Source organism: Rhinichthys klamathensis, unplaced genomic scaffold (genome assembly GCF_029890125.1).
Source record: "Rhinichthys klamathensis goyatoka isolate OS25496 unplaced genomic scaffold, OSU_Roscu_1.1 h1tg000606l_1, whole genome shotgun sequence".
NCBI lineage: Eukaryota > Metazoa > Chordata > Actinopteri > Cypriniformes > Leuciscidae > Rhinichthys > Rhinichthys klamathensis.
In genome coordinates this window covers 26,429-53,769 of record NW_026607061.1, presented here as the reverse complement: position 1 = coordinate 53,769, position 27,341 = coordinate 26,429, and the positions used below count along the sequence as shown (strand labels likewise).

Below are 27,341 nucleotides of genomic sequence, written 5' to 3'. Positions count from 1 at the left end.
CATTTGTACAGCTATATATTTTCTGAAAATACAGCCTTTAAAGGTATTTGGGAAATACCACAACCTGTTTTAAAGGTGCTATATGGAACTTTTCTTCTAAAATGAATCCTTTTTTTATTGCCTGTGTGTGAAGGGGTTGTAATCACACATTACAATGATCCACTTGTCGGGTTTTGCTATCACCTCTGAAGGCCAGTATTCCTATTTCTATGTGATGTCTCCGGGTCGGATTTACCGCGAAATCCAACGGATGTGACGTGCATGCGCGCTCCCGAGCCTCTCTCCTTATATACAGTCTATTGTAGACGGTCAGGGAGTTACGTCCGGTTAAAGGCGCACGTTTTTCGGCTTATATCTCAGTCAATCTTTGATCAATATTCCCAAGACTCTAATCATTCGTAGTGCTGGACGGGGCCTTTCGAACGAGCCCACCCCCGAGGTCCAACTCGCCCGGCTCCCCGAGTTATAGCCGTTCGAAATCGGGGGTCCCAGCGAACGGCGATCCGGTAGGGGGCATCCCCGAGGCCCGCCACTCTAGCGTTCGGGCAAGGGTTCCCCTGGGACCTCCTCCCCCGAATTTGAGCTCTCTGGGTCTTTGCGTTCCAGAGATACGAGTGATTTTCTTCTGAGATCGTGACGTCACCGGCGTCCGCAATTTTGCAGCGCGCCCGATGGTTTTCTGCTAATATCTCCGCGAAAACACCACCAAAAACTATGGAACTTATATGGTTCTTTTCAGCTCGACTAGATGGTCCCAACGAGCTCGGTGCTCGCCGAATCCGTCTAGTATTCGCCGAGATATTCGCGTAATAGACGGTATTGTCTAAGAGTTTGAGCACGAGCGCTCTTGTAAAATTTGGTTGCAATCTGAAACATCACCACTAGAGGCCGCTAAAAGTTACGTAGAGCACCTTTAACAGGCACTCGAAAAAAGGAACTGGTATGTCAAAAATGAAGTCAAAATCTTAGTTATACCTTGGCTTTCCTTGGCATCAGTGTGCCTGTTCGAGAAATTGTAGCTGAAAAAAAAGAGGGAAAAAAAGATTAAATAATAAATTAAAAAACACAACAATAGTTATGATGTATATATGTATGTGTATGTGTGTGTACAGCACTTAGCATAAGTGAACACACCCATGCTAAAGTTGACTAAAAAGAGGAATAAAAAAATATTTTGGAAATTGATTAATTAAAAAAATGAGAAAAAATCCAACCTTTAAGGACACCAATTTTCTTTGTGAATGAATAATGTATCGTAAATTAATAAATGTTCTTCCTTAAAATACAGGGGGCGTAAGTCTATGGGTTAAATTCCCATAGAGGCAGACAGATTTATATTTTTAAAGGCCAGTTGTTTCATGGATCCAGGATAATATGCATCCTGATAAAGTTCCCTTGGCCTTTGGAATTAAAATAGTCCCACATCATCACATACCCTTCATTATACCTACAGATTGGCATGGGGTACTTTCTATAAGATCATCTCCCAATGTATGTGTATGTGTATATGTATATACTGTATGTGTATACACACAGAAATATATATATATATATATATATATATATATATATATATATATATATATATATATATATATATATATATATATACATATATATATATATCTGTGTGTGTTCAAAACTGAAACTCACAACTAAATGCTTTTGTTTGTTATTTCTGGTTTTAGTATCTAATCATCTGTGAACATCTAAAATATAATAATAGCCATAATAATAAAATAAAATAAATACTTTTAAAAAACGGTTTAAATTATATTGAATGTAGTAAAAATTAAAGCATAATTATAATTAATATATATAGGATACTTCAATAAATATATTTATTTATTAGAACTCCAATAAATGAATACACACACACACAAATAAATATATATATGTATATATAAATTCATACACACACACACACTAATAAATACATATATGTACAGGTATATATAAATGAATCAATGTATGTAAATGCATCTAAATTAATTTATTCACTTATGTTTTGTGTATATCTATCTCTCTGTGTGTGTGTGTGTGTGTGTGTGTGTGTGTGTGTTTGTTTATTGCCGTTATAATATAGATGTGCCAATTCAGACCTGCGAACAAAACACTGAGGAGAGGAGTGACGCTGTTGATGAAGAGCTCACGAATGTTGGCTGGTATTGTGTCCCGGTTTTTCTCAAGGAAACCGCTTGCGTTGTATTGCACCTTAACAGACCACAAAAAGACATTTCATGCAGGAATAAATGGACACATTATGAAGACAAACACCCTTATTAATCCATCTGCTCTAGGAAAAATTGCACACAATCAATTAATTATTAACCAGCACTACAATACAGATTACATTCTTTGTTGGCATCTAAATGGGGTCACTGATCAGGTGACTTGTTAGGTAATGATGATGACGGTGGTTTGAACTCACCTTCCCAGCGTAGTGCACAATAGTGAACAGAGGGGTGTGGTTTCGCACAACCTCAAAGTTGGGATCCGCTTTAAATTTGCTGTTTAACTTGTCAACAAAATCTCGGTCAGTGGCCTGTGGGTGCAACAACGGTCACATGCACATGAACATTGTGTAATTAACTGCTATGCTTGAGATTCACTAGTCTCTCAAATGCAGTCACATGACTGAAATTAACGTATATGGAAGAGTGAATGTTATCCGAGTAAAATGTCTCCACCGTACAGATATATTAAATGGGGATGGAATGAAAATTAGCATAAAATGGGTGAGGTTTGTAAAAATAAAAAATAAAAAAAAGCATATATACTAATAAAAAAAATAAAAAAAAATAAAAAGTGAATATATTTTTTTCGTTATATTTTTCTTTATATATAATTTTAAAGAGATTGCAATACTTAAATTAACTGATTTAAATTACTACACACTTAGGTATACAAGTATGTCCAAAGCAGATGCTTTGGATAAAAGCATTGGATGAAAATATTTTTAATGGGGTTCAATGGAGGATTTGGCAAGATGTTTTCTCTTTGCGTCTCAGGTTTCAGTTGGCAACACATACCTGAGGAAAGGCACTTTGCTCATCCAGCAGAGAGAGAATCCCAATGGGTTTCGTGAGGAACAGGTCCTGAAACGGGAATAAACCTGGCATGAGTGAATGAGTTTTCCATGCTGACAAGCTAAACAGGCTTTTCTAGCTGACGGCGCTGTAGAATAATGTTACACAGCAGGATACGCAGTGTTTGAGAGTTGTAGGTTGAATACCACATGAATGTGACATACATGCAAGTCTGCAGCTTTCAAAACAGGCGGCTACTGAGTTCCCATAATTACAGGGCAGAGTTCATATTTACAGTGCAGATCGGCCCAGGAATCTCACGCGAGGACGAGGTGAAAACAAGCTTTAAGCAAAGACCACAGTTTCCTTTAGTTTCCAATTCAGGATGCTAAAGGATTTGGGTCAGAATGCATGCAGAAATTGGAGAGATTCTCTAAGCTACGTGTCCTGCTCTGTCAGCACTTCCTGTGTTTGGGATTTACCACACGGCCGTCAGCCAAACGCAGAGCTCGGGTGTATTTTTGGAGTCAGAGAGAAGGAAAAATGGGGGAAAAAGTTGGAGAGAGCGCAGGGCAATCACAGAGGGTGAAGGTTTTGGATGTAAACCTACCAGTATGGGCTTGTTGTCCTTGTAGGTTATGGTCTCCCATGTGATGCCTTCCTCTTTATATTCTTTCTGTTCCATCAAAAAAATGTGCTAGAGGGAAATGACATGGAAAATGTGATCATCGGATTCATGGAGTGGCAAATTAAGTCCTATTGAAAGAATCTGCAGTGACCATGATCGAATGTGGCATTTAATGGTTCCTAACATCTGCTGCCTTGAGTTTTCCACAGATATATCTTCAAGATTATTATGTGACACATGAGTGTAAAGTTAAAATGACCACGTTTTATTAATTTGTATTTTTTTTGTTGCCATTTTACTGACAAAGAAAGTCCAAGATGAGACTTCAAATCAAACTTGAGTTGTAAACATGTCAGCATGTGCACTTGCCAAACCATGTCATATTTTTTGTTTCATGAAATAGGCTTCCCTTTATAAATATGAAACTCATAATAAAGCACTATGAAGGACTTACATGGTTGAAGAAGTACTGGAGCTGTTCGTTAGCTAGATTGATGCAGATCTGCTCAAATCGGTTCACAGCGAAGTTCTCGAAACCAAAGATGTCAAGGATTCCTGTAAATATAGAAAGAGTAAACCTCAATGTCACATATCTTAGGTAATAAATTATTGCGCTCTAAATTGACACAAAAAAAAAAATTCTATAGCCAAGGGAATATGGAAACCGATTAAGGCGGCGGCTGACCGCACTGGATTCAGTACAGACTACACACTACAATTTTTTTAGTTGCAAAAAGTGCAAAGTGAAACACAAGTCACAGCATGAACTGGTATATTTACCTATTTCATTAAGCTCCACGTCGAAATCTACTTTAGGAGCAAGCTGCTCGTTGATTTTACTGACGATCCATCCGAAGACGCGACCGTAGGCCACTTTAGCGATGGAATCTCTGGCATCTGAAAAGATCATTTAAAACAGATGCTGATCAATATGAAAAGTGTCAAACACACCAGTGATGTCACACTGATGATGTGGTACCTTCAGCCTGCTGCTGGTTGTGGAGTCGCTGGATGGCCTCTCCTCGCGTCACTGACGTGGTGCAGATCAGACTCTTCTGTAAATCCTCTTCCTGAACGCCAAACTGACCCTGGTCACAAAAACAAACACACAACATGCTTCTTTTATTGTGGTTTTCCAAAGGTTTTAGCCAAGAAGGATGCGTTTCTCCAAGGGCTAAATGATTAATAAAAATAAAACCGAAATCGCCGTATGGCTTAATGCGATTTTCGAGTCACGAAGGCTGTGATTTCATTATATAAATCGATGCACTGGATGCTGCATGAGGGAAGTGCAGCACTGTGTTCATTTATATGCGAGAAGCTCATTCACTGGTGTTGCCTCTAGGTATGTTTATATCCAAAGTTGGCAATTTAACTAACTTATGAGCAAAATTGGAATATCGCATGAAACATTTGCGAATAAAGCAGCGTTTCCATCCCATGTGTTCAAGAGAAGAAAATCGTCACTTCCTGGAAAATTGGCTTAAAATATCTGAAATAAAAATGGAAGTTGCTGCAATCAGGGAAGCCATTGTGGCTCTTTTTTCCTACATCATAAATTAATTGCGTCTCAGAGCACGCAGATGAAACGCAATAAACGCTGTATGTAGCATCTGGACCAATCAGACACACACAAATCATTCATTATATTTAATGAATAATCCAGCAAACTCACTCTCCCAACAAAGGTCTATGAAACTTCCCCCCAAAACTACAACTAAGGGCCCTTTCACACCTACCTTGTTTGGTCCGGACTTTCTGACTTTTCAGTTTGGTCCGAATCAAAATTACAGGTGTGAAACCTCCCCCGGACAACGGTCCGAACCAAACAGATGAAATTTGGTCCGACGAAAAGAGGTAGTCTCGGTCCGGATCAAACTGAACAAAGGTTTGGTTCGTTTCTAGTGTGAAAGCATTTCTGGATGGTTCGGACTTTCGGACCTTTTACAGGAAGTTCCGGTGGTTCCCGCATAGCCGAAAAAACAGAAGGTGGCAGGAAAAATGAGCCGTGTAGCACATGGGGAGAGGAGGTTTTTAATTGAAGTATGGTCTGATGACATAATAAGAAGTCAACTTCTCCTCCTTTCCTGCCGGCGACGATAAAATGTTCGCACGACGAGGACGTTCATTTGGCGAATTTGAACTAGCCTTGTGTATAGTTGGTGCTGCAGGTAATTATGCCATATAAATAACAATATAGTTGCAACGATATGCGTCTGTTCATTCATGTTGTCAAAGTTACCCGCCGAATTGACAACACGCTGACGTCAGACGCACGTCCATTTACAAAACCAATCAATGTCAAGATGCAGCTCGCATAGATGATGACGACAGGACGCAAGTGTGTCACGTAAAGTTCTTTAGTGCGCTCGCATAATGGGCTATATGCACGCATAACTTCCGCGTTTGATGCAAGGATGCTCTTGCGTTTCCGGTTGGGGAGATTTAAAGCGGAGGAAACCCGAGGAAAACGGGATTATAGCAGAGTCTTCAAAATTTACTGTCCTCTCGTCTTTGAAACGAAACTTTAATACGTTTAGATGTAATTTTATATATAGTTATGTTTATTTAATATAATAAACAAAGAAGCATAAACAAAATGAGGGGTGTCTGTTTTCTCTGTTTTTTGTGGCTAACGTTTCTTTAGTATAGCAATAGAGTATAAAAACCAATATAAATTCTCGGTATAGCATTGGACTCTACGATCGGCGGAAGTAATCCAGCATCCTTAGACCTTCACCGGAAATACCGCCGTGCATAGAGCCCATTGCAGTGTGAAACCAAACTTTCTGAAAGTATAAAATGTATCAAAACGTGAACTTTGGTTCGGACCTTGTTCGGACTTTCAGGTGTGAAAACGCCCTAACATTCCAAATGAAGCCAACACTGGCAGAACCCGGTGTCCTGTTACAGGACACATTAAGACTGATAAGACTTTTACGACCAAGAAAAGAATCTGCAGAGAGTTGTGACGTTCACTTAATTCTTGCTGAGAAGGAGAAATAAACTCTTTTCATCCTATATATTCTATATATAACCACTTGAGAAATGTATAAACATGCATCTAATTTTCCCATCTCCATAGCTGCCAACTTTTGAGTTTAGCTCGGAGTAAGACTTCGCCAACGGGGGGGTTGTCCTGTTTCTAGGTTAGGATGCTCACTGCACACGCACGATCTCTCGCTCGCTTTCCCTCTCTGCCGTGCGCGCGCTATGCAGTTTGGAGCACAGTCTCTGTCTCGCAAGCGCTCGCTCTAGATTCCTGGAGATTTAAACTCATTTGCGGCATAGTCGATCATGAGTGGCTCCACAGGTAGATCTATAGATAAAATCATCTTTCAGGCATTTGACCGACCGGGTTGACACCTCAGTGTGAGAAATCGTGGGTGTGGCGTGTGAGCGTGTGAAACCAATCAAATGAGTGTGTCTCACGGCCAATGCGTGAGAGTTGGCAGCTCTGCATCTCATGATTTTCCTTTTATGTGGTTTGGCCTAATATGCACTCTCTCTTATAAACTCTTTTGGATTAATGTTTCAGACTTGCATACTATGGTTAACCAAAATCATATATGTAGCATGTTTAGTCTCTAAAAACTCCAATCTCTGTCCCCCATTTGTTAATTTACATTACATTTTGCTAACTTGGTGACGCATTAGTATTATAAGAATCTTGAAGATTCTTTTCTTAAACAACCAAATTACATGTTCAAATGCCCAGCTAGAACACAAAGGGTCATAAATATTTCCCTCCAAATTGGCTCACAACACTCCAGAGGGTATGACATCTTCACGCTTTAAAAATCACTGATCACAAGATCACGTCTCTTAGTCCCTTTCTGAAATCCTGATGTGAAAATGATGCTGAACTAGAGGTTTTCTAAGGACCCCCAAGCCTGTGTCAGGCTGCGGCCTTGTCTTTCCATTCCCCAAAGATCCTCGGACTCCCACTGGTTTTCTCTCATCAAGACAACATCAGCAAAGATCAACTGGAACCTCAACAAATTGCATCATGACAGTTTAATTCAAATGGGCGAGACATGCAAGTATCAAACTGAGGCACTGTCCACACGGACATGGGTATTTTTATAACAGTGACTTTTTTTACGCGGTTCGGCTGTTCGTCCGCACGAAAACGCACTGAAACCGAACATTTTTGAAAACCCCTGCCAGGGTGAGGATTTTCAGAAACGGCGGTTACAGTGTTGTCGTGTAGACAGTGAAACCGGGGTTTTTGCCTTGTGACGTCAGAGTGTGCGCCATTAATCCGCTGTGTTTGACATCAGATTTGCGCTTCTGATTGGCCAACGTGGCTTTGCGGTTAAGGTTTATATCGCCGCCTGCTGGCGTGGAATGCTCTTGACCGCGCTTGATAGCGTGTTTTTGCGTTTTCATGTAGACTGAGACCGAGCATGTGTGGACGGGATTTTTTTTTCAAACACTGTAGGAAAAACTCCGGTTATAAAAATACCCGTGTCCATGTGGGCAAGGCCTTAGTCTCATTATTTGATACATTAAGTATCCTTACCCCTTTTAAAGAAGGGCGTGTTAGAACTAAACTCATGGTTTGCTCAGGCTGTTGATCTGCTGAATTTCAAACAATGCTGTAACTTCTTGCTTTCCTGTATTCTGCTTCAGCTCTCTTTCCTTTTGTAAACTGTATGCATGTATGTATGTGTATGTTAGAGTAGTTTAAGTGTCTAATCTAGTTAATAAAGTCTTGTTCATGCCACATGTAAAGTTGTCCGTGTCTCAAGCTCATATCTGGAGCCACTAATCATGTAGATTTTGACTACAGGCTCTGAATAGTACTGTACAGTAAGAAAGACATTTCCCATACCCCGGAAATGTACATTTCTTAGAATTAATAAACAATTAACACTGCACAAACAGTTAACACTGTTCACTGCACAAACAGGTTAATTGATTGTAATATAAATTTTTACTACATTAAGTTAATTTCTATAAACTGATCCAAATATTCATAATCAATTATAACAAGTTATTTCTTTAAAGCTAATTTGCGACACTGTCATATTCTCTTGCGTTCGAATGCAAGATGGTTTTTGTGAAAGCAATCATGTGAGACGCTTCTGGAAGGGAATTAAACCAAATAATTTTGATGACAGACTTTGGATCAGGCATTTTAAAATAATTAAAACAACATTTTAGATGTTGTGCCATGAAACGGATCTGCTGGTTAGTCCAGTTATGCAATCACATTCTCTGTTGAGGCAAAGTCACGTGAGCTTTTCTTTTGCGCATCGAGGGATTTATTTGATAAATGTGTTTCCATTGAGTTTATGCGCATGTCTTATCGGAATTTTTTTTTTTTATCTGACTTAATTGAGTGCATAAGTTTATGATACACATTTATAGAATTTATGTACATCTTGGCATTTCCATCCAACGTTTTTTTATGCAATATCCTAAAATTTGAATAAAAATAGGTGGGTGAAACATGGCTAGTGTCTCAGCGGTTCGGTTCACAGTAAACGCTGCTCCTCACAAACTCCATCTCTGCATCTGCTCTGAGTTTGGGTTGCTTTAAAAAAAAAAGAGAGAACATGCACAAACCATCTTTCCGTACTTAATAATAATACGTTTTAATTATATAGTGCCTTTCCATTGCAATTACATTTGTTTTCCTCAAAATTGTGCAGCCCTGGTTTCTCCCAAGAAGTGCATACGCACCTGAGGTTAGATTAGTGATTCTTTTAAAGGAATGTTATTTTAGAAGAAAAAAAAACAAAGAATGCTGAACATGTCCTGTCAGCTAAATCACATTGTGCAATGCAAACAGACCAAATGAATTGTGCTACCAAAAAACACACAAAAAAAACAGACCCTGCCATTTTGAAAGAACAATGACTAGTCAAATGTGACCAAGACGTAAATGTCATACAGGAAAGGTCACGTTAATTTGTGCATTTAGATGCTGGGGGCCATTGTGGACACATGGACCGGATTGGGCAAATTAGATTTGATGTGCCTTTTGTTGTACCAATGTATATAAGTTAAAGTACGCCAGTAGATTTGATAAAAGGAAATGGTCCTGTGTCAGGGAAATGCAGCGTGCTACTATTAACTCCCCCATACGTGTTAGGACGACCTAATGGAGTCTAAACATAGCCACTTCTGGCCTTTCTGCGCTGTGTGTCTTATCGTAAAAGGCCAGATGTAGGCGGACCCACGCCTCCTTCAGCTTGCCCTTTTAAGAGTTTCTTTGTGTGCACACAGGCCGTAATTCACCTGATTAAACAGTAGGGAGGTCGAGGTGACGCTTCAAGCGTCAATATTACTGTTGCTCATGGTTTGGCGTCAGTGATGTGAACAAATCTATAGCACTAAATATTAAAGTTCTGCATGTTCGTCATCCTTAAATGTTTTCTTAAATCATGCATGTTGTTGAGGAGAGTGTGCTGTTACTTTACTATGTGATCAGACACACCCTTTTCACCTGCTGGAGCAGAAAACAGCTGAGAACAAAAATAAAATCTCATATCTAGGGGTGAGAAAATCATGCAGTTTGTTTTTTCCCTGTAAACAACCACCCAGAACACACTAGCAACAACTTAAATGCTTAAATCAACACCTTCAGGCTTCAGTCATCAGGCTAATGACTGACTGACCTTAGTAAAGCCACAGCAACGACATAGCAATGTTTCCATTTGTTATGCATGTGCTGTTGCACAATGTAAAAAACAAAAACAAAAAAAAAGTTTAAAAAAATTGCGGATCATTGCTCTTTTGAGAAAAAAGCTCCAGCATTGACTAATCTATGCACCCTGAGTCAATAAAGCACAGTGATTTTATCTTTATTTTTCCCCAGTTTTTTGGATTTTTTTTTTTTTATATATATATATATAAAATTGCTCACGGTTTGGTTTGTATCACAGTTTTAGGGTCACGGTTTCGGTACGGTTTGGTTTGTGCTATGTTCAGGGAAAAAAGGATTACTGTCAAATAAAAATAAAGAAAACAAGAACAAATAATCTAACTACAAGCAACAGCACAAATAAATACAATAGAGCAAAGATACTAATAAAATAAACAGTGCTTTTCAGGTTTTTTAATCCTTATTAAAGTTACAAAAAGTTATTAAATCCAGAGCTCTGAGTGATTCCCTTGTCTTTTGTTGTTTGATAAACATTTAAAAAACAGACAGCAGGAATCTTAGGCTGCTGTCTCTTTAAGACATAATGCACTAACTCAGTACACTGATACTGTTATATGCGTTGTCTTTTAACCGTTACACCCCTAATATATATATATATACTGTATATATATATATATATATATATATATATATATATATATATGTGTGTATATATATATATATTAAATGCACTCAAAATTAGCTAGGGAACGAAATATTTAAAGGGGTCATACAATGCCATTTTTGTACAAGATTCTTTAGGGTCTAAATTAAAAGTTTGTAATATACTTTAATTAAAAATTCTCATTAGTATTGTAAGAAAACACTTATTTTACTTGGTCAAAAACAGCTCTGTTTTCAGCACGCCGTTTCAGTGCATATGCCTTTAAATGATCATGAGCTGCGCTCACCCCGCCCCTCTGTTCTGTGCGCACACCGTTTGTAACACAATAACACAATAACCACGCGTTGTTCATTATAAACGTGGGATTATGAATTATATTGAGAACGTCGTACATAGAAAACATGCCGTAATGTACCCTGAGTGTAAACCTTAGACGCATTCATTGTGAAGCGTGCAAGCGATTTGCAAAAATATAAATATTAATATAAAGGTTAATAAAACGTTACACTCACTTCAGTTCTTCTGGAGGTTCAGCAGGAACACGAATAGTTGCTACCGATCCTTTATTCATGAGCAGCTTCTTAGCAAATCCAGCTTTATACTGACCCTCGTTTATAAAGCAGTCTGGTGAGAAATGATTTGCGCAAACATGAAAGCATTGACGTTGCTCGTGGGGAATATTCCCTTCGAAAACAAACTCAGCCACTGCGTCTTCAGCGGTTCGGATTTAGGAACATTAAAATGACTGTGTTCGTTATTACACCCAAGAACAGAACACCACAATCGCTTAGACGCCATTCTGCTCATAGACAGTGCTCCAGCATATCAACAATGACCGCGCCGGTCCGCGCAGACTATGATTGACAGCTCTCACGAGCGAGGGCGGGTCTGTGTTGAAACGCTGCTGTCATTCAACAATCGTGGGAGGGGCTTCCGAGCGTGTGACGTCACACGGTCGAACGGCTTGATTTGAGGCAGGGGAAAACATATAAGGAGATTAAAACAAAAACACTGGATGGATATTTATCATTATATGATGGTTGTGTACAGACACTGCCAACACACATTTCAGTACAATCAACTTGAAAAAGTGCATGTACCATTATATGACCCCTTTAAAAGATGAACATAACTTAGGGATATGCGATATATATATAAAAAAACAATTGTTGTTATTTTTCTGATAAAATTGTTCTAAAGCAAAAAGGGGGGTGGGGGAGGTTTGCTTTGCTTCGTAGGGCAGCAAATTTCTCCAAAATGTTTATTATAATAATAACAATTAATTAAGTAAATATATTAAACAAAAAAGAAATATTACTATTATTATTATTAGCTCTGAGACACTGAAAACACCAAATCATAAGCTGCTTGTGTGTAAACGAACACAGTGCTGCGCTTCACTCTGAAACACGCAGCGCATATATTTATTTAAATTAAATCACAGCCTTTGTGAATTGATAACCACACTGAGCCATATCGCGATTTTGCGATTTTCCAGACCATAATTTGCTTTTGGGAAATGCAGCCCAGGTTGATCAACTATATTCCTTTGTCTATTTCATGCATCAGTACAAGCATTTGCACCGTAAGGTCTGCTGAGGTTTTCAGAGTTTGAGATTCAAACTTTTCTTTCCAGTTGTCTTCACACTTGTACACTAAAAACAGCACTGTTGTTAAAAATGCATTTTACAGTGGTTGAGAGCTGTCACATCTACCGCCGAGTGTCATGATGACCTGTGAATTGTGACCAATTGTGTGTTGCCACACATCTGCAAGTAGTGCAAACAGGAAACTCACTGCAGTAGCTTTTAACCAGCCGCGTGACGTCTCTGACACCTTCAGTGCGTCGCTGTCTGTTGTTTCAAAGGTGATGTTCCCCAGGGACAGAATGCCAGCTAGAATAGTCATCATGTCCACCTTTTCCTACAAACGAGATGATGTGAATGTGAAACGGGAAAGGTAAATACATTAAAAATGGTGTGAAACATCTTTTTGTAGTTCACCTCAATGGTACTGTGGTGTAAAAATGATCAAATCTAATCAAAATTATCAAATATTCAATGTAGCATCTAATGTTATGAGTAAATGTTATTTAAAGTTGTAGATGAAGCATTTATTCAAACCACAGGACACCGCTGTCATTGCTTGACATCTACAGCGAGTTTAGTTCTTACCTGCTCTTCAAATCCCACCATGTCCATGGCGTTACACACCTCAGCATATTTCACACGCCAGGACTGCACTACGTCTGCCTGCCCAAACCTGCCATTCAAATAACTGACAAGAACAAAAATATGTAACCCAAGACTATTGACTATATTGACCCACAACACTATATTAATTCCTAAAAAACTAGCAGTAGGCTAACTGCTAGTTTTTTAGGAATTACTATTGTGTTGTGGGTCAATTTGAAATGCTGGTTAAACTATTTATTTCTTTTGACATTTTTTTTAAATTAGTTTTTATCATTTAGGTCATGAATGTGCATGCAAAGTTTCAACACAGATGTGTGTTGTAAAGACTTTACAAACTTTAGAAACTACGAATTGTGTTGGGGGTAAAATTGACCTTTTGTTTCCATGTAATTTGCCAAAAAGCAACAGAAAACCTTTACTGTAGGTTGTAAAAGGCTAAATATGAAATACATGAAAACTTTATTCAAAACCGAAGACTCGTCTTCTGAATCATTAAAGGGGAATTTGCTGTTTCTTCATCTATTTGAGTTTCACAGTTGAACAAATATCGGGGGAAGGATGTTTTTGGTTTTTATATCACAGTAACTAATTAGTTGCCGCACTGAAAAGAAGTGTGATCAACCTACTGTATTTTACCCTCACAAGGGTTTGAGAACCAGACATAACAAAAAGGCAGAGGCTTTTTACAAATAACAAATAAATACCATTTAAAGGCACAGTATTTGAGTTTCGCTTATTCAAAACAGTAACAAAGGCATAGCTTGATGACGGAGTGAATGGAGGTGAAGATGACAGCTCCCATGATTCTACACTCACAGTCCATGGAAAGCAATCCAACAGGACTCCAGCAGAAACCATGTTCTTAGATGAGTTAATGCATTTAAGTTTTAGTACTGTTACTGTGGTATGTAGCAGGGCGCATCAAGAGCCTGGGACATTTTACGTTGCCGTTTTAATTATGCTTGTATGCCGTTTTGTTGTTTTTGTCTATTACAATTAAAGTAACATTTAAAGCTCCAGTAGGTAACTTTTGTAAACAAATATTTGTTAAAACTGTCATTATGTCCTGACAGTAGAATATGAGACAGATATTCTGTGAAAAAAAAATCAAGCTCTTCTGGCTCCTCCCAGTGGTCCTATTGCCATTTGTAGAAATACACGCTCCCGGTCAGAAACAACCAATCAGAGCCAGGAGGAATGTCTTAGCAGTGTCAATCAAGCTCGTGTCCGCGCTGATCCCCCCTCTCTTGCACAGCGCGAGCGCGTACCGTCGTTCGTGACTCTCCTGTTCGAACTCGTTCATCAAAATGAACGAATCTTCTTTCGAATCATTTCGTTCATTCAACGAACGAAATGACTCGAAAAAAAGAATTGTTCATTTTGAACGAGTCTTTTTCAGAGTCATTTCGTTCATTCAACGAACAGGAGAGTCACGAACGTGCATCACAGAACAGAGCAAAGGGGAGCATTTGTGCTTATAAAACTTAAAGTTTTTTATTTAGTTTTGAAATGACCGATCGTTTCGCTAGATAAGACCCTTACTCATCGTCTGGTGTCGTTTAAAGCCCTTTGAAGCTGCACTGAAACTGTTTGGTCCTTGAAACGTTTGTGTCCCATTGAAGTCCATTATATGGAGAAAAATCCTGGAATGTTTTCATCAAAAACCTTAATTTCTTTTCGACTGAAGAAAGAAAGACATGGACATCTTGGATGACATGGGGGTGAGTAAATTATCAGCAAAAGTTTTTTTTTAAAGTGAACTAATCCTTTTACATTATCTTACTAGCTATTATAACTTATAGAAAGAGTGCAACGTTATAAAGTTACATGTATTGCAAAATACATAATGATTTGAGGACCAAGTTTGTAGTCAAAGTATGGGCAGGCCATAGTCAGTATAAAGCATATTGTTGATGTTTCGTCCCTATTAGTGAATGTTCCATAACTGTTTATAATCCGCCATCATCGCTATCGGTGGCCCTGTTTACTAGCCTGCGCGTTCACGACAGGCTCCGCTGTGGAGGACGAGCTGTGGAGGGAGGGCTGTAGCGCAGCAGAGAGCAAGGGGGTGGGACCTGTAAGTTGTGCTTGTTCAAATTTTCAGGCTAAGTCAACATTTTCTCAAAACTCCCTACTGCAGCTTTAACATTTAACGTAAAATTTTAACATTAATATTTGCCGGTTCCCGCCTCCATCAAGTTAGGTTTGATCACTTAAATTCATCTTATTTTATTTCATTAATATTATTACTTATATTTCAAAAACAGCCGCAAGTGCTTAATTACTACTTGTACAGGTCACTTTATCTGACAAATTAAAATTGTGGGGTAACACAGAGCTGTTTTACTAGGTCAAAACAATCACTAAAAATACAGTTGTGGCTGGCTGAGACACTTGTTGCACACCGCAGTAAGCTAGACTAATATTAGAATATCATATTAATAAAACCTGGATGACTTGTGCTGCTAAACGACTAAAAGTATATTGTATGATGGAGAAAATCCTGTATTACTGTTACTACAAATAAAGCTCTTTCTGATTGTCCCATGTTAGCCTAGGGCTGTGACGGTGTGGGATTTTTTCTTACCGCAGTGAAGAAGCAACATATCTCGCGGTTTGGCAGGTAACCGATTTTTTCTAAATGTCGATAAAAAACTATTGCGAAATGACGGCGTTTCCATTAACCGATGTTATGCGACTAAAACTTTTTTTTTCCCTCTCGGGATAAGTCATTCCAAAAATCATGGCAACGGACGAATGTAGGTTTATAGCCTATATCAGAGCCACCGCACTAAACATTAGCCTATTATTATTTATGGAAGGAGACGTGGTGTGTTATCCAAGTGTTTATGGCATGGAAAGACCCTATATAGGCACATAGGCCTATAGCCAGGAGTTCATGGGTGTTTCTCCCTCATTTCTGCTCCGAGGTCTTGATTGTGGCATTTCTTTGAGGTTTAGAATCCAGTATTCCTGTAATTATTTTATATTTTATAAATTTAATAAAGAACTCGGTCTCGTATTATGTCCAAACGGTCAGTGTACTTTTGTGTCCATTCGTTTTTCCTTATATAACTCGTAATTGCAAAACGAAAAATTAACGGTTGTTGTATTTTTAAAACGCATAGTTGAACACCAAAATTTTAATTTGACCTGTACACACCAAATGCTGCGCAAAAAAATAAAATATTGACGAATTTTCATATTTTTGTTCATGACTTTTTGCCCCTCTATTAAACATTTAAAATATTCACAAATTAATATGAAAACAAATTTTTTTTAGATTTTACTGGTTTTCTAAGGCCAAAAACTGTTTCCATTGCAGTTTTGCTAAATATTCCTTTTTCGATTTGCCTGAAAAACCACCTCGTGCGAGTGCTTTTGTCTTTTATGCCTGTGTTTGTGTGTATTTAATTGAACATTATCTGTAAACATCACAAGTACTGCTAGTGCTAGGTAATTAATAATAAGACGCACACACAAAATAAATCCCCCATATGTTTAATGGACTGTCCCTCCACTTCTCCAGAAGCCCTTGAACATAGGACTCGCGGAATACAGTAAATTATAAGCAAAGATTAAAGTGTTTATAGTTCATATCACACACCATAGGCACTCATGTAACTTTCAGCAGAAAAAAAAAATAAAATAAATAAAAATGCGGTGATGACCTCACACCGCGCGGTAGGCATCTCATTAACGCGATATTGCGGTGATGCGGTTATCGTCATACCCCTATGTTAGCCACTTGACAAAATAGTCATATCTGATTTACTTTTTGGGTATTGTTGGAAACATTTGGGATAATGCAAGTACACAAGTCCACAAAACTATATAACATTGTGCTAGTATGATATTTTAATACAAAAATCTTACAAATTATCCCTTTAAACCAAGAACAATTAATATTACTATATATACTAAGTTGTATTCATTTGCATGTAACAAACATGTTACTCGCGGTAAAATCAAGAAAACAAGAGATTCAAACAATAAGACTAAACTTGTTGAGCTATATAACAATGATTATTTTTCTGTCGATAAAGGTATCCGAACAGTTGCTCACCCGTCTAATAAAACATCATATATTAAAGCGTCTTTGGTCTTTCCATGGTTTCTACACCAAAAAAAGGTAAAAACGAAAATCGGGGGTGATGCGGAGATTAGGCAAGCCGAATCCCTTAGTGTTTTTAAATCATCCCTTAAAACGTATTTGTGTAGGGTAGCTTTTACATAATTGCCTTATTATTAATCGAACATTTCATAATGTTTTTATTTTGTATTTTGTCCGATTTTTTTGTCAGTAATGCATTGTTGGTTTAATTGTATGTTTTATCATATTTATATTCTTGTGAGGCGCTTTTTAAAGGCGCTATATATAAAATAAAATAAAGTTTATTATATGATGTCATTGACAGGAGACGCAATGACACAGACCGGTACAATGGTTAAATAGCTGATTTCTCTGGATTTATACATTGTTGGAAACATTTGGGATAATGCAAGTACACAAGTCAGCAAAACTATATAACATTGTGCTAGTATGATATTTTAATACAAAAATCTTACAAATTATGCCTTTAAACCAAGAACAATTAATATTACTATATATACACTAAGTTGTATTTATTTGCACATCAGTGTGAAAATAGTCAAATAGTCAATAACAATAAAAAACAAAGAAATGTTTTTATTTTGTGTCTGTGCAGCTAATTTGAAAGATAATTGGGTTAAATGGAAGCTTAAACAAATTTATGAAATATCATTTTAACACAATATATGAGTTCATAATTTCTCATATTTTATATATTTTTAGTCTCTGACAAGCTACAATAGAGGTTTTATGTCAAAAACATGACTCTTTTTCATAGTTTTGCACAAAAAAAAAACAATAGGGGGCATATTTGACCTCCAACACAAATGGAAAGTTACATTTAATACAATTTATAAGCTGAAATAGCTTTAAAAACGGTCTAAAATTTAAACATTTATATTTTAATCCTTTCCACTCTAACACACAACCTTGAGTGGTTTCAAATGTGGCTCATCCAATCAGATCTTAGTATCATCTGACAACGTTTTGTATCGACCTTTTACACAATGAACACTGTCCTAGGAACATGCCCATGTTCGTGACACAAATAGTTCAGTAGGAGGCGACGTGTGACACACCTCCAATAAACTACAACATTGTTAAAATGCTAATCTAGGACATGCATCGTAAACAATGTGGCTGATCCTGTTTTTACGAATGCATGACATCATTGATGACTCACCGGTAGTGCGTAGGATCCAGGAGGCCATATATCTCTTTATCCTCAATGGAAATGCCGGCCAACATAAAGTAGAAGATGTGGAAGTTCTGCTCACCCTCATCCTGGTGAACCACACGGGATTTCTCCAGGAGGTACTCGTTGATTTTGGCCCCTTTGACTACAAAGACATCAAAATTCAAGTTAATGTTCAATCGGAGAATACTGAATTGATTTATTGGTAAAGAAACACACCCAGTGGAAGCTGCCAAGTTATATGATCCATTACGGTCAGAGAGAAGTGTGTTATCTTTTTACAAACCTGAAGAGTTCTGGAAGCGGAGCTGGATATATTTCCCGAAGCGACTGCTGTTGTCATTCATGACCGTCTGAGCATTTCCAAAGGCCTCGAGGAGTGGATTCACCTATTTCAACACAATCAGACACACTCATGTTAGGCAGAATCTAAACAGAAAAAAGAACAATCGCAGAATGCACCAAAAAAGTTGTTTGGGAGAATGTCTACGTTTTGGTCACAACATCAATTCTCATACTTTCATTTTTTTTTTTTTTTCATAGTTTTCTTACCAAAAATGTAAGAGCGTGTAAATACTGTTGAGGAACATTGGGCCTCATTCATAAAAAATAAAATAAAAAATGTATAAAGCTGGGCATTCGGCTATTTCCACACAAAACTTGGCATCACGTCAGGTCTCAGCTCATGTACGCAAGTTTTTGAATTAGCATGAATTTGCGTAAAGCATAAATCTGGCGGAGAATTGTGGAGAGCATTTTCTTCATTTAGATTATTTTCCTGAAGGTCATTAATCGATCATTAAATGTTAAACGACTAGATTATGTCAAATTAAAATTAAAGATGGGTGTCAAAAATTAAAAATACATTAAAAATACCACAAATGTTGTTTAGCTTTACATGAGCAAATAGCACCATAAACAACAGAACATGAGGATTCACACCGTCACATCTTGCACCTGCAGCGCAGAATAAAAACAGATTAAACTAGTAATTAACTAGAAATTAAAACTAAAATTAACTAGTCCTACATAAAAGGAATAAAATAAATAGGACTACACATTATATTTCACTTAATTAACAGATAAACAAAAGGGGAAAAAAACGTATATAAAAGTACTATAAGCTACGCTCGTTTTTGTGACACACATACTGTGTTTGTATTTGTTTTCTTTATTTTCTTAAATCCAACTGATCGCACAGACGCTTCACGCGAACACAGTGCCGCACACACACAACATATCAGTTCGAGCGTTGCTAACGTGACATTTCAGCCATTCATCAAACTAAAACGCAGTCAACCAAACATAAAAGTTACACTGCTCAATTTAAATGGTCTGCTGTAAAAATCAGCGTGCAGCGCCCAACCAAACACAGTTTTGCGCATATGAAGGATGCTTTATGTGGATATTGGAACACGAGTGAAATACAAAGCCTTTTTTACAATGAATAATAGTTTAGCAACCAAATGTTACATGGCAAAATATGGAAACATATTTGGATTCTAGCCAAACGAGAGAGGTGAGCCCTTTAGCCTTTATTTTGCCTATTATGAATCCCACTATAGCCTAATTTGTGTTTTATTTTAGTTTAACATATAATTTATAGCTATGTAATATATATATATATATATATATATATATATATATATTATCTGTTCTGAATACCATTAAATTTGAGGAATTTGTTGTGGAGTGAGGAGAAAATAGCCAAGTTGATAGTGTTTGTAAATGATTTGTTTTATTTACCAGTATTAAATATACATATAAATTAATATAATTGTTTGCATTTATGAGGTTAACAGGTTTTTTGGAGTTAGATCAATTTCTCTTTCATGAGATTTCTTCCTCTTCTTGGCTGGGTTACGTTTCTCCCATGTTGTAAACTCTAGGGGCGAGGCTTTTAAATTTTTAGGGGTGTGATATTCAAATGATGATTGTTTGCAGCCGCCACATTTATCAAAGTACGATCATTCATACGATGGGATTGGCAGCATAATAATGTTCAATAAATCACACGTGAACCCGGTCGTAAGATGATTTTCTCTTTTCTATGTTAGATTGATAAATGAGGCCCAGTGTCTTAAAGGGATAGTTCCCCCAAAAAAGAATTACTCACCCTCGTGTCGTTTGTAGTGGGAATTTTAAAAACTAATCATAACCTAACATTTGTTTCTCTTTACAGGCCTAACATTTAACATTTGAAAATAATAATGTATCCGCAGTATTTTTTGGCAAGGTTGCTGTCTCAATAAGATTGGAAACTCTAAAGATAGACAGATTTTCTACATTTAACCCTCATATGATCTTTGTTTCCCATTTACACTTATGATCTTTGAGGTCTATATGACCCCAAACATGTATAGAGCGATTGTACAAAAAAATATATACATTTTAATAATACAAAATATAAATACATTTTTTTCGTTTACTTCTCATCTATATATTTATGCTGTGTTTTGGGGGATATGAAGTACTTTTTTACCTATTTACTACAAAATTCCTCAACTACACCATTAGCATACATATGAAATATTACATTTTTATGAAAAAAAAAAAACATTAAAGATGATCAAATTTACATATGAGTTGTTTATGGATATTGATCTACTGTAGGTGTTAGATGCATAATTCTGCCAACATGTTGGTTAGATGTTTTTTTGTAGATAACAGTTTTAGCCAGAAAGTGTAATTACCATATACTTCCAGCAGGGGCCTCATAGAGATCCATTCATTTTTCTGGATGTGACTTACTGCTCTTATAACAGCTTTTGTTATGAAATATATATATATATATATATAAACATTTTAAAATACAATAAATCTGTATTTTGTCAACAATTATTTTTTGTTGTTGTCTGAGGTCTTTTGAAGTGTCTTGTTATTGCAATAATGCTATATAAATTTGCAGTAATGCCACATCAGTTGCCACTATAAGAAAACACTTGATTGCAATTGCATATTTCAATAATCGAAATGTATAAAATTATTAACTTTAGAATAAGAAATTCATTTTTATCAAGTAAATAAAAACAAAAAACAAACAGCTATAGGCGGATTGGAACAGGAGTGAAGTGTAAACACACCTGTGTGTCTGTGCATGCATATGTGTGTAAACATGCTTATTCCACATCGTTTATTTGCTCTAATACCAGGCCTTCATTTATGTGTGAACATATTTAGTTTCATGTTGGATATTTTTTTTACTCTTTTACAGTCACGCCTGTTTGTTTGTTTGTGTGTGTCTCTCTGTGTGTATGTGATCTGTGTGTGGTCATGTTCTTTCCATATTGCATTTGTGCTCTCATACCATACCTTCATTTATGTGTGAAACTTTTTAGATTTATGCAGAAATTATTGATTTTATTTCCCAATTTCTATAAAAATGATCTCTATTGCAGTCACACCTCTCTCTATATGTGTGTGTATTTGTGTCTGTGTGGGCGCACATGTGAGTGTGATAATGTTCATTCCACATTGCATTAGTGATCTAGTACCAGGCCTTCATTTATGTGTGAGAATGTTCAGATTTATGCTGGAATTATTGATTTTATTTGTCAATTTCTATAAAAATGCTTTCTATTGGTGTCACACCTGTGTGATTGTTTGGGTGCGCGGGCAAGTGTGTGTGCAAGTGATCATGTTCGTTCCACATTGCATTTGTGCTCTAGTACCAGGACTTCATTGTGGTATGGAAATTTTCAGATTTATTGATTTTTTTTGACAAATTAAAAATAAAAAACACATTTTTTTTCCCCATACATTTAAATGTTGACCCCAAAGACCATATGTGGGTTTTTTTTGTTGTTGTTTTTTTACATACCTTTTTAAACAACTGAATCAAGCCCAGTTTTTTGTGTGTGTATAGCTAGATAATGTAGAAAAAGTGACAATTTTATGCAACTGAGATGAAGGAACCATGTTTACCTACTATGGAAAAGTCGATTGGGGTCATATAGACCCCAAAGATAAATTGAGGTATCATGATATATTGAGTAATCGACGATCAAATAACACTGAATTACCAACCCCATGATTTTTACGATTTCGATCTAAATTTGTCTTGCCTGTTAAAGAGGGTGTGAATTGATGCTGTTTTTGCACAAATTGAACAAATCAAATACGAGAAGACTGACACAATGATCACGAGTATGTCATGTTATTTTGCTGTGTTCTGTATTTCTATCCTTTATAACTGTTATATTTTTGATGAAGCTGAGATTGTCAAAACTCCCGGCCGATTAATTAAAGCATATTCAAGGGCAAATGCTGGAGTCGGTTTGATCTTTGCTGCGCAGCACTAGACTAGACACTAGAGATCTTACAATTCACAAGTGAGTGTTCGAGACGTCGTCCGACTCGAAGCCAGTTGTCGACTGTGGAGTGGACGCAGTGCTAGAGTATAAATATTATTAAAGGGATACTCCACCGGTTTTTCATATTAAGCTATGTTATTCCCTTAACTAAGACGAGTTGATACATACCTCTCTCGTCTCAGTGCGTGCACTATATCGCTCTGTATTGCCGCAAAACTATGTTAGCACTTAGCTTAGCCCAGTGCATTAAATATGGGCCAAAAAGAGAAGCGACCAAACACTTCCTCGTTTTCCCTATTTAAACACAGTTACTCGAGTAGTGTAACTCGACCTAGGCTGGTGACATAAAATAAAACGTTGTGTTTTTCTAAGCGTTTAAAATTGATGACTATATTGTATGGCGGAATACCATAACAAGTGCTTTTGAGCAGTTCGACTTTGCGCAATAATATCATCACTCGTGAAAAGTCCTCTTACCGGCTCCCGCTTCCTCTCCCCTACCTCTCATTTCCATCAATACAACCAACGTGACTTTTACTACCTGTGCTATTAGCAAACTGCAGATCATTTGCAATGGCGGACTTTGTAGATGATTATGACTTCTTTGTAGCAGACCCAGAGCCATATCTGTTTGAACCCGAGTACACGGAGGAGGAATTAGCTCTTATGGACCGTGAGAGGAAAGAAAAATTTTACGACTGCCGGGTGAATCATCGCTGCAAACGCGTCGCTTGCCGCGACACATGCGATTTGTCCAGGGTCTTCTGGATCTACACTGACCCCCACCTTCGATGGCAATACCTGGTCCCATTCTAAACAGCACAGGCTCTCAATTTCGGTCGGCATCTGTTCGCAACAGTCACACTTGCACCACAAAATTGCTGTTTGCCCGTGGTCTTTCGCCAGCTCCGGTCTGTTCTGGACAGTGATGGAGTACTCGAGTCCTGGACTCGGACTCGAGTCCGACTCGAGTCCTTATTCTCTGGACTCGAGTCCGACTCGAGACTCCATCCTCTGGACTCGTGACTCGACTTGGACTCCCGGACTGATGACTATACTTGGACTCGGACTCGAGAATATATAATATCGGACTTGAGCATTCATCAAATGAATGACGTCACTCACTTTGCGCTGCATTCTCGTGAGAGAGATAACGCAACACTCATTTAACACTAGATAAGTTCCTCTACATCTAATCAGCAATTTCGATTTTGGCACACTTTGCAGCAGCTGGGCTGACCACTAAGGAGCGAACGTACAGTGACGTGACATAACTATGATTTAAACTATGCTTTCGTGCTATGGCTGGCGCTGAGCCAAAGTCGGACGCGCTCAGCGCTTAATCCCGCTTATCATACAATAACACAATTATGTTTATTTTAGCTAACAAACTAGACAGCGACCTTGACTATGCCACACATCGCAACCACTCTTTTCCTGCGGAGTTACAACTGCTTATAGCACTGCATTTTCTGGGGGGGTTTTTGCCGCAGTTACATTGGGATTTAGTTTGCTTTTCAAAATTTCAAAATTGTTTTTCTTTTACCATATTCGTCAAGAAGAATGCATTTCTTCTCCTCTGTCCAATTAGGCTTTCTTTTTGGTTTTCTTTATCCATTCCAGTTGACTGATCATCCAAAAATGTATTTAAACAATTAAATAAATATAATCGTGCCACAGGTAGTTGACAATGATTTGATAAGGTCAAAGGCAATTCTAGTGATAGGCTATCATACACATTTCTAGCTGCAAGAAAGAGTGCCTGAAAAATGTTGCTTGATTTGGCTTAAAGGTGCCCTAGAATGTTTTTTTTTATTATTTTATAATGTTTCCTGGGTTACCCTTATAATGTTAGTATGTTTTTTAGATAAAAAATAATCATAATTTAGAAATAAATGGCATTTTTCCTAGCCTGCTTTTAGCCTCTGATTTGAACACTCTGTTTGAAGGGGCGTGTCTCTGTGGGATTCAGTGTAACCGCGGCCACTGCTGTGATTGGCTGACATGCTTGCATATGAAATAGCAACGCATTACATGTGAAACTCTCTCCCGAATACTTTTACTACTGCTATTATACGTTTTTACTATAACAGCTATCGAGATTAACGAATCGTGAGATGTTTTTAAAGTATTTAGATCTATTCCCATCACATAAAATGTTGCCATGATGAGCATTGAGCAGATGACAGTGTGTTGATCGCGAGAATGAAGATCTTATCATTGCAAAGCAGTTTCTGCACTCTCTCTGCTTTCACCAATGCAAACACGATGATGTAAATACAGTAAGAGCTTCGTTGTGCAGTAACGTGCGTCATTGATTTCATAACGAGTTTGGCAAGTGTCCAGATAAACTCGCGCTGTGTGGAAAGATTGTTCTTTGATCGCTTTCTGTATATAATTTGTTCACAATTTAAATACGATTATTTTCATCCTACTAAAAGAAACGATGTGAAGCTGATAGTTTAGTCACTGGCTTGACTAACTGATGCATAAACAGTATTGAACGATTTTGAGAGAAAGATTACCTGTCTGAACTTGAACAATTACACATCAGAAAGTGTTGCTTGGTAGCTCGATCCGAGGCCAGCTCTGTATTGGCCCAAGTTGAGGAAACAGTCGGTGAAATGTTTGGAAATTTCCAGAGAAAATAAAATTAACCCATTGTTTCTTCAGAGGCTCAGATGAAGGAACTAAAAAATACTTTTGTGTTCATGTGTACATCCACACTGAGCAACTGCCATGCTTCGGCTGCGCAGTTCCGCCTGGCATTGAGGGCTGGCATATGCAAATATTTGGAGACGTAAATATTAATGATCCCGACTATTGCGTCACAGTCGGTATTGTGTGGAGAACCGACCGTTTTTCAGGGGTGTTTTTCATAAACGTGAATTAAATGAGAACGCGAAAACAGTCCAGTTTGAGATTCACTCTATGTCATGTCCATGCACTGAACTCTTGTTATTTGACTATACCAAGGTAAATTCAATTTTGAATTATAGGTCACCTTTAAGTGTATATAATTTCGACTCGGACTCGAACACGGGACTCGAGACTCGACTCGGACTTGAACTCAGGTAATGGTGACTCGACTTGGACTCGACTCGGACTCTTCTTTGGTGACTCGGACTTGGACTCGGACTCGAACACTGGGACTCGAGACTCGACTCGGACTCGACAGTTGGTGACTCGACTACAACACTGGTTCTGGATCATATCTTTCTTCCCTCTCACGGTCCATAAGAGCTAATTCCTCCTCGGGTTCAAACAGATATGGCTCTGGGTCTGCTACAAAAAAGTCATAATCATCTACAAAGTCCGCCATTGTTAATGATCTGCAGTTTGCTAATAGCACAGGTAGTAAAAGTCACGTTGGTTGTATTGATGGAAATGAGAGTCGAACTGCTGGAAAGTCGAACTGCTCAAAAGCACTTGTTATGGTATTCCGCCATACAATATAGTCATCAATTTTAAACGCTTAGAAAAACACAACGTTTTATTTTATGTCACCAGCCTAGGTCGAGTTACACTACTCGAGTAACTGTGTTTAAATAGGGAAAACGAGGAAGTGTTTGGTCGCTTCTCTTTTTGGCCCATATTTAATGCACTGGGCTAAGCTAAGTGCTAACATAGTTTTGCGGCAATACAGAGCGATATAGTGCACGCACTGAGACGAGAGAGGTATGTATCAACTCGTCTTAGTTAAGGGAATAACATAGCTTAATATGAAAAACCGGTGGAGTATCCCTTAAAGTGTTGACTGTAGAGTAGACGCTTGGGTGTCAACTGGAGACAGCCCAGGTAAACTTAAGTCAGGCGCGTAGGGAAAATCAATCTACGATACGATCCAAACCCATAAGACTTTTGTTCATCTTCAGAACACAAATGAAGATCTTTTTGATGAAATTTGAGAGCTTTCTATCCCTCCATTGACAGCCTAAGCAACTACCACTTTCAAGGCCCAGAAAGGTAGTAAAGACATCATTAAAGTAATCCATGTGACTCCAGTGGTTTAACCTCAATTATATGAAGCGACGCAAAATAAATTATTTACAAAATATGAATCTCCAACGCACGTTCACGAGAGCACTACGACACATGCGTGTTGTGTTGACACGAGAGAGGACGCTGTCGTGTGAATGCATGTCGGAGATTAATATTTTGCAAATAAAGTGGTAAATTATGTTTTTCTGCACAAACAAAACACTCGTGTCACTTCATAAAATTGAGGTTATACCACTGGAGTCACATGGATTACTTTAATGATATCTTTACTAGGGCTGGGTATTGACACAAATTTCACAATTCGATATGATTTTGATTCACAAGCTTGCAATTCGATTCCGATTCGATTCAATATTGATTATTTTGGATATCAGGTACAATACATGGCAAATTTTCTCAAGAAAAACAAATCTCTTAACTAATGCTGTGAACTATGGGAGTCAGTTGTAGCCTACTGGGCTTCATTAGCCTACTATAATATTGAAGGTAAAAAATAACTGATTTGTATACAAACACTTAAATTACACTTTTATTTATTTTTATAATAATAAAGTTATATGAAATATAAACATTTAAATGGCGGCTGTCATAAAAACTTGCCAGATT

The 27,341-nt window shown here is 37.6% G+C and overlaps 1 protein-coding gene across 1 annotated transcript in view; it reads right to left on the bottom strand.

Annotated features, from left to right (window-relative positions):
* LOC130075888 (myosin-IIIb) overlaps window positions 1-27,341 on the bottom strand; it is a 53,128-nt gene that overhangs the window by 18,013 nt on the left and 7,774 nt on the right. The window contains exons 5-16 of the mRNA XM_056240701.1: window positions 18,707-18,809; window positions 18,409-18,565; window positions 13,112-13,214; window positions 12,735-12,860; window positions 4,637-4,745; window positions 4,438-4,554; window positions 4,112-4,212; window positions 3,640-3,726; window positions 3,033-3,098; window positions 2,432-2,545; window positions 2,103-2,214; window positions 976-1,019 (exon numbers count right to left, since the gene is read on the bottom strand). Of these exons, the coding sequence (XP_056096676.1) occupies window positions 976-1,019; window positions 2,103-2,214; window positions 2,432-2,545; window positions 3,033-3,098; window positions 3,640-3,726; window positions 4,112-4,212; window positions 4,438-4,554; window positions 4,637-4,745; window positions 12,735-12,860; window positions 13,112-13,214; window positions 18,409-18,565; window positions 18,707-18,809 (1,239 nt within the window). The remainder of the gene's footprint in view (window positions 1-975; window positions 1,020-2,102; window positions 2,215-2,431; window positions 2,546-3,032; window positions 3,099-3,639; window positions 3,727-4,111; window positions 4,213-4,437; window positions 4,555-4,636; window positions 4,746-12,734; window positions 12,861-13,111; window positions 13,215-18,408; window positions 18,566-18,706; window positions 18,810-27,341) is intronic.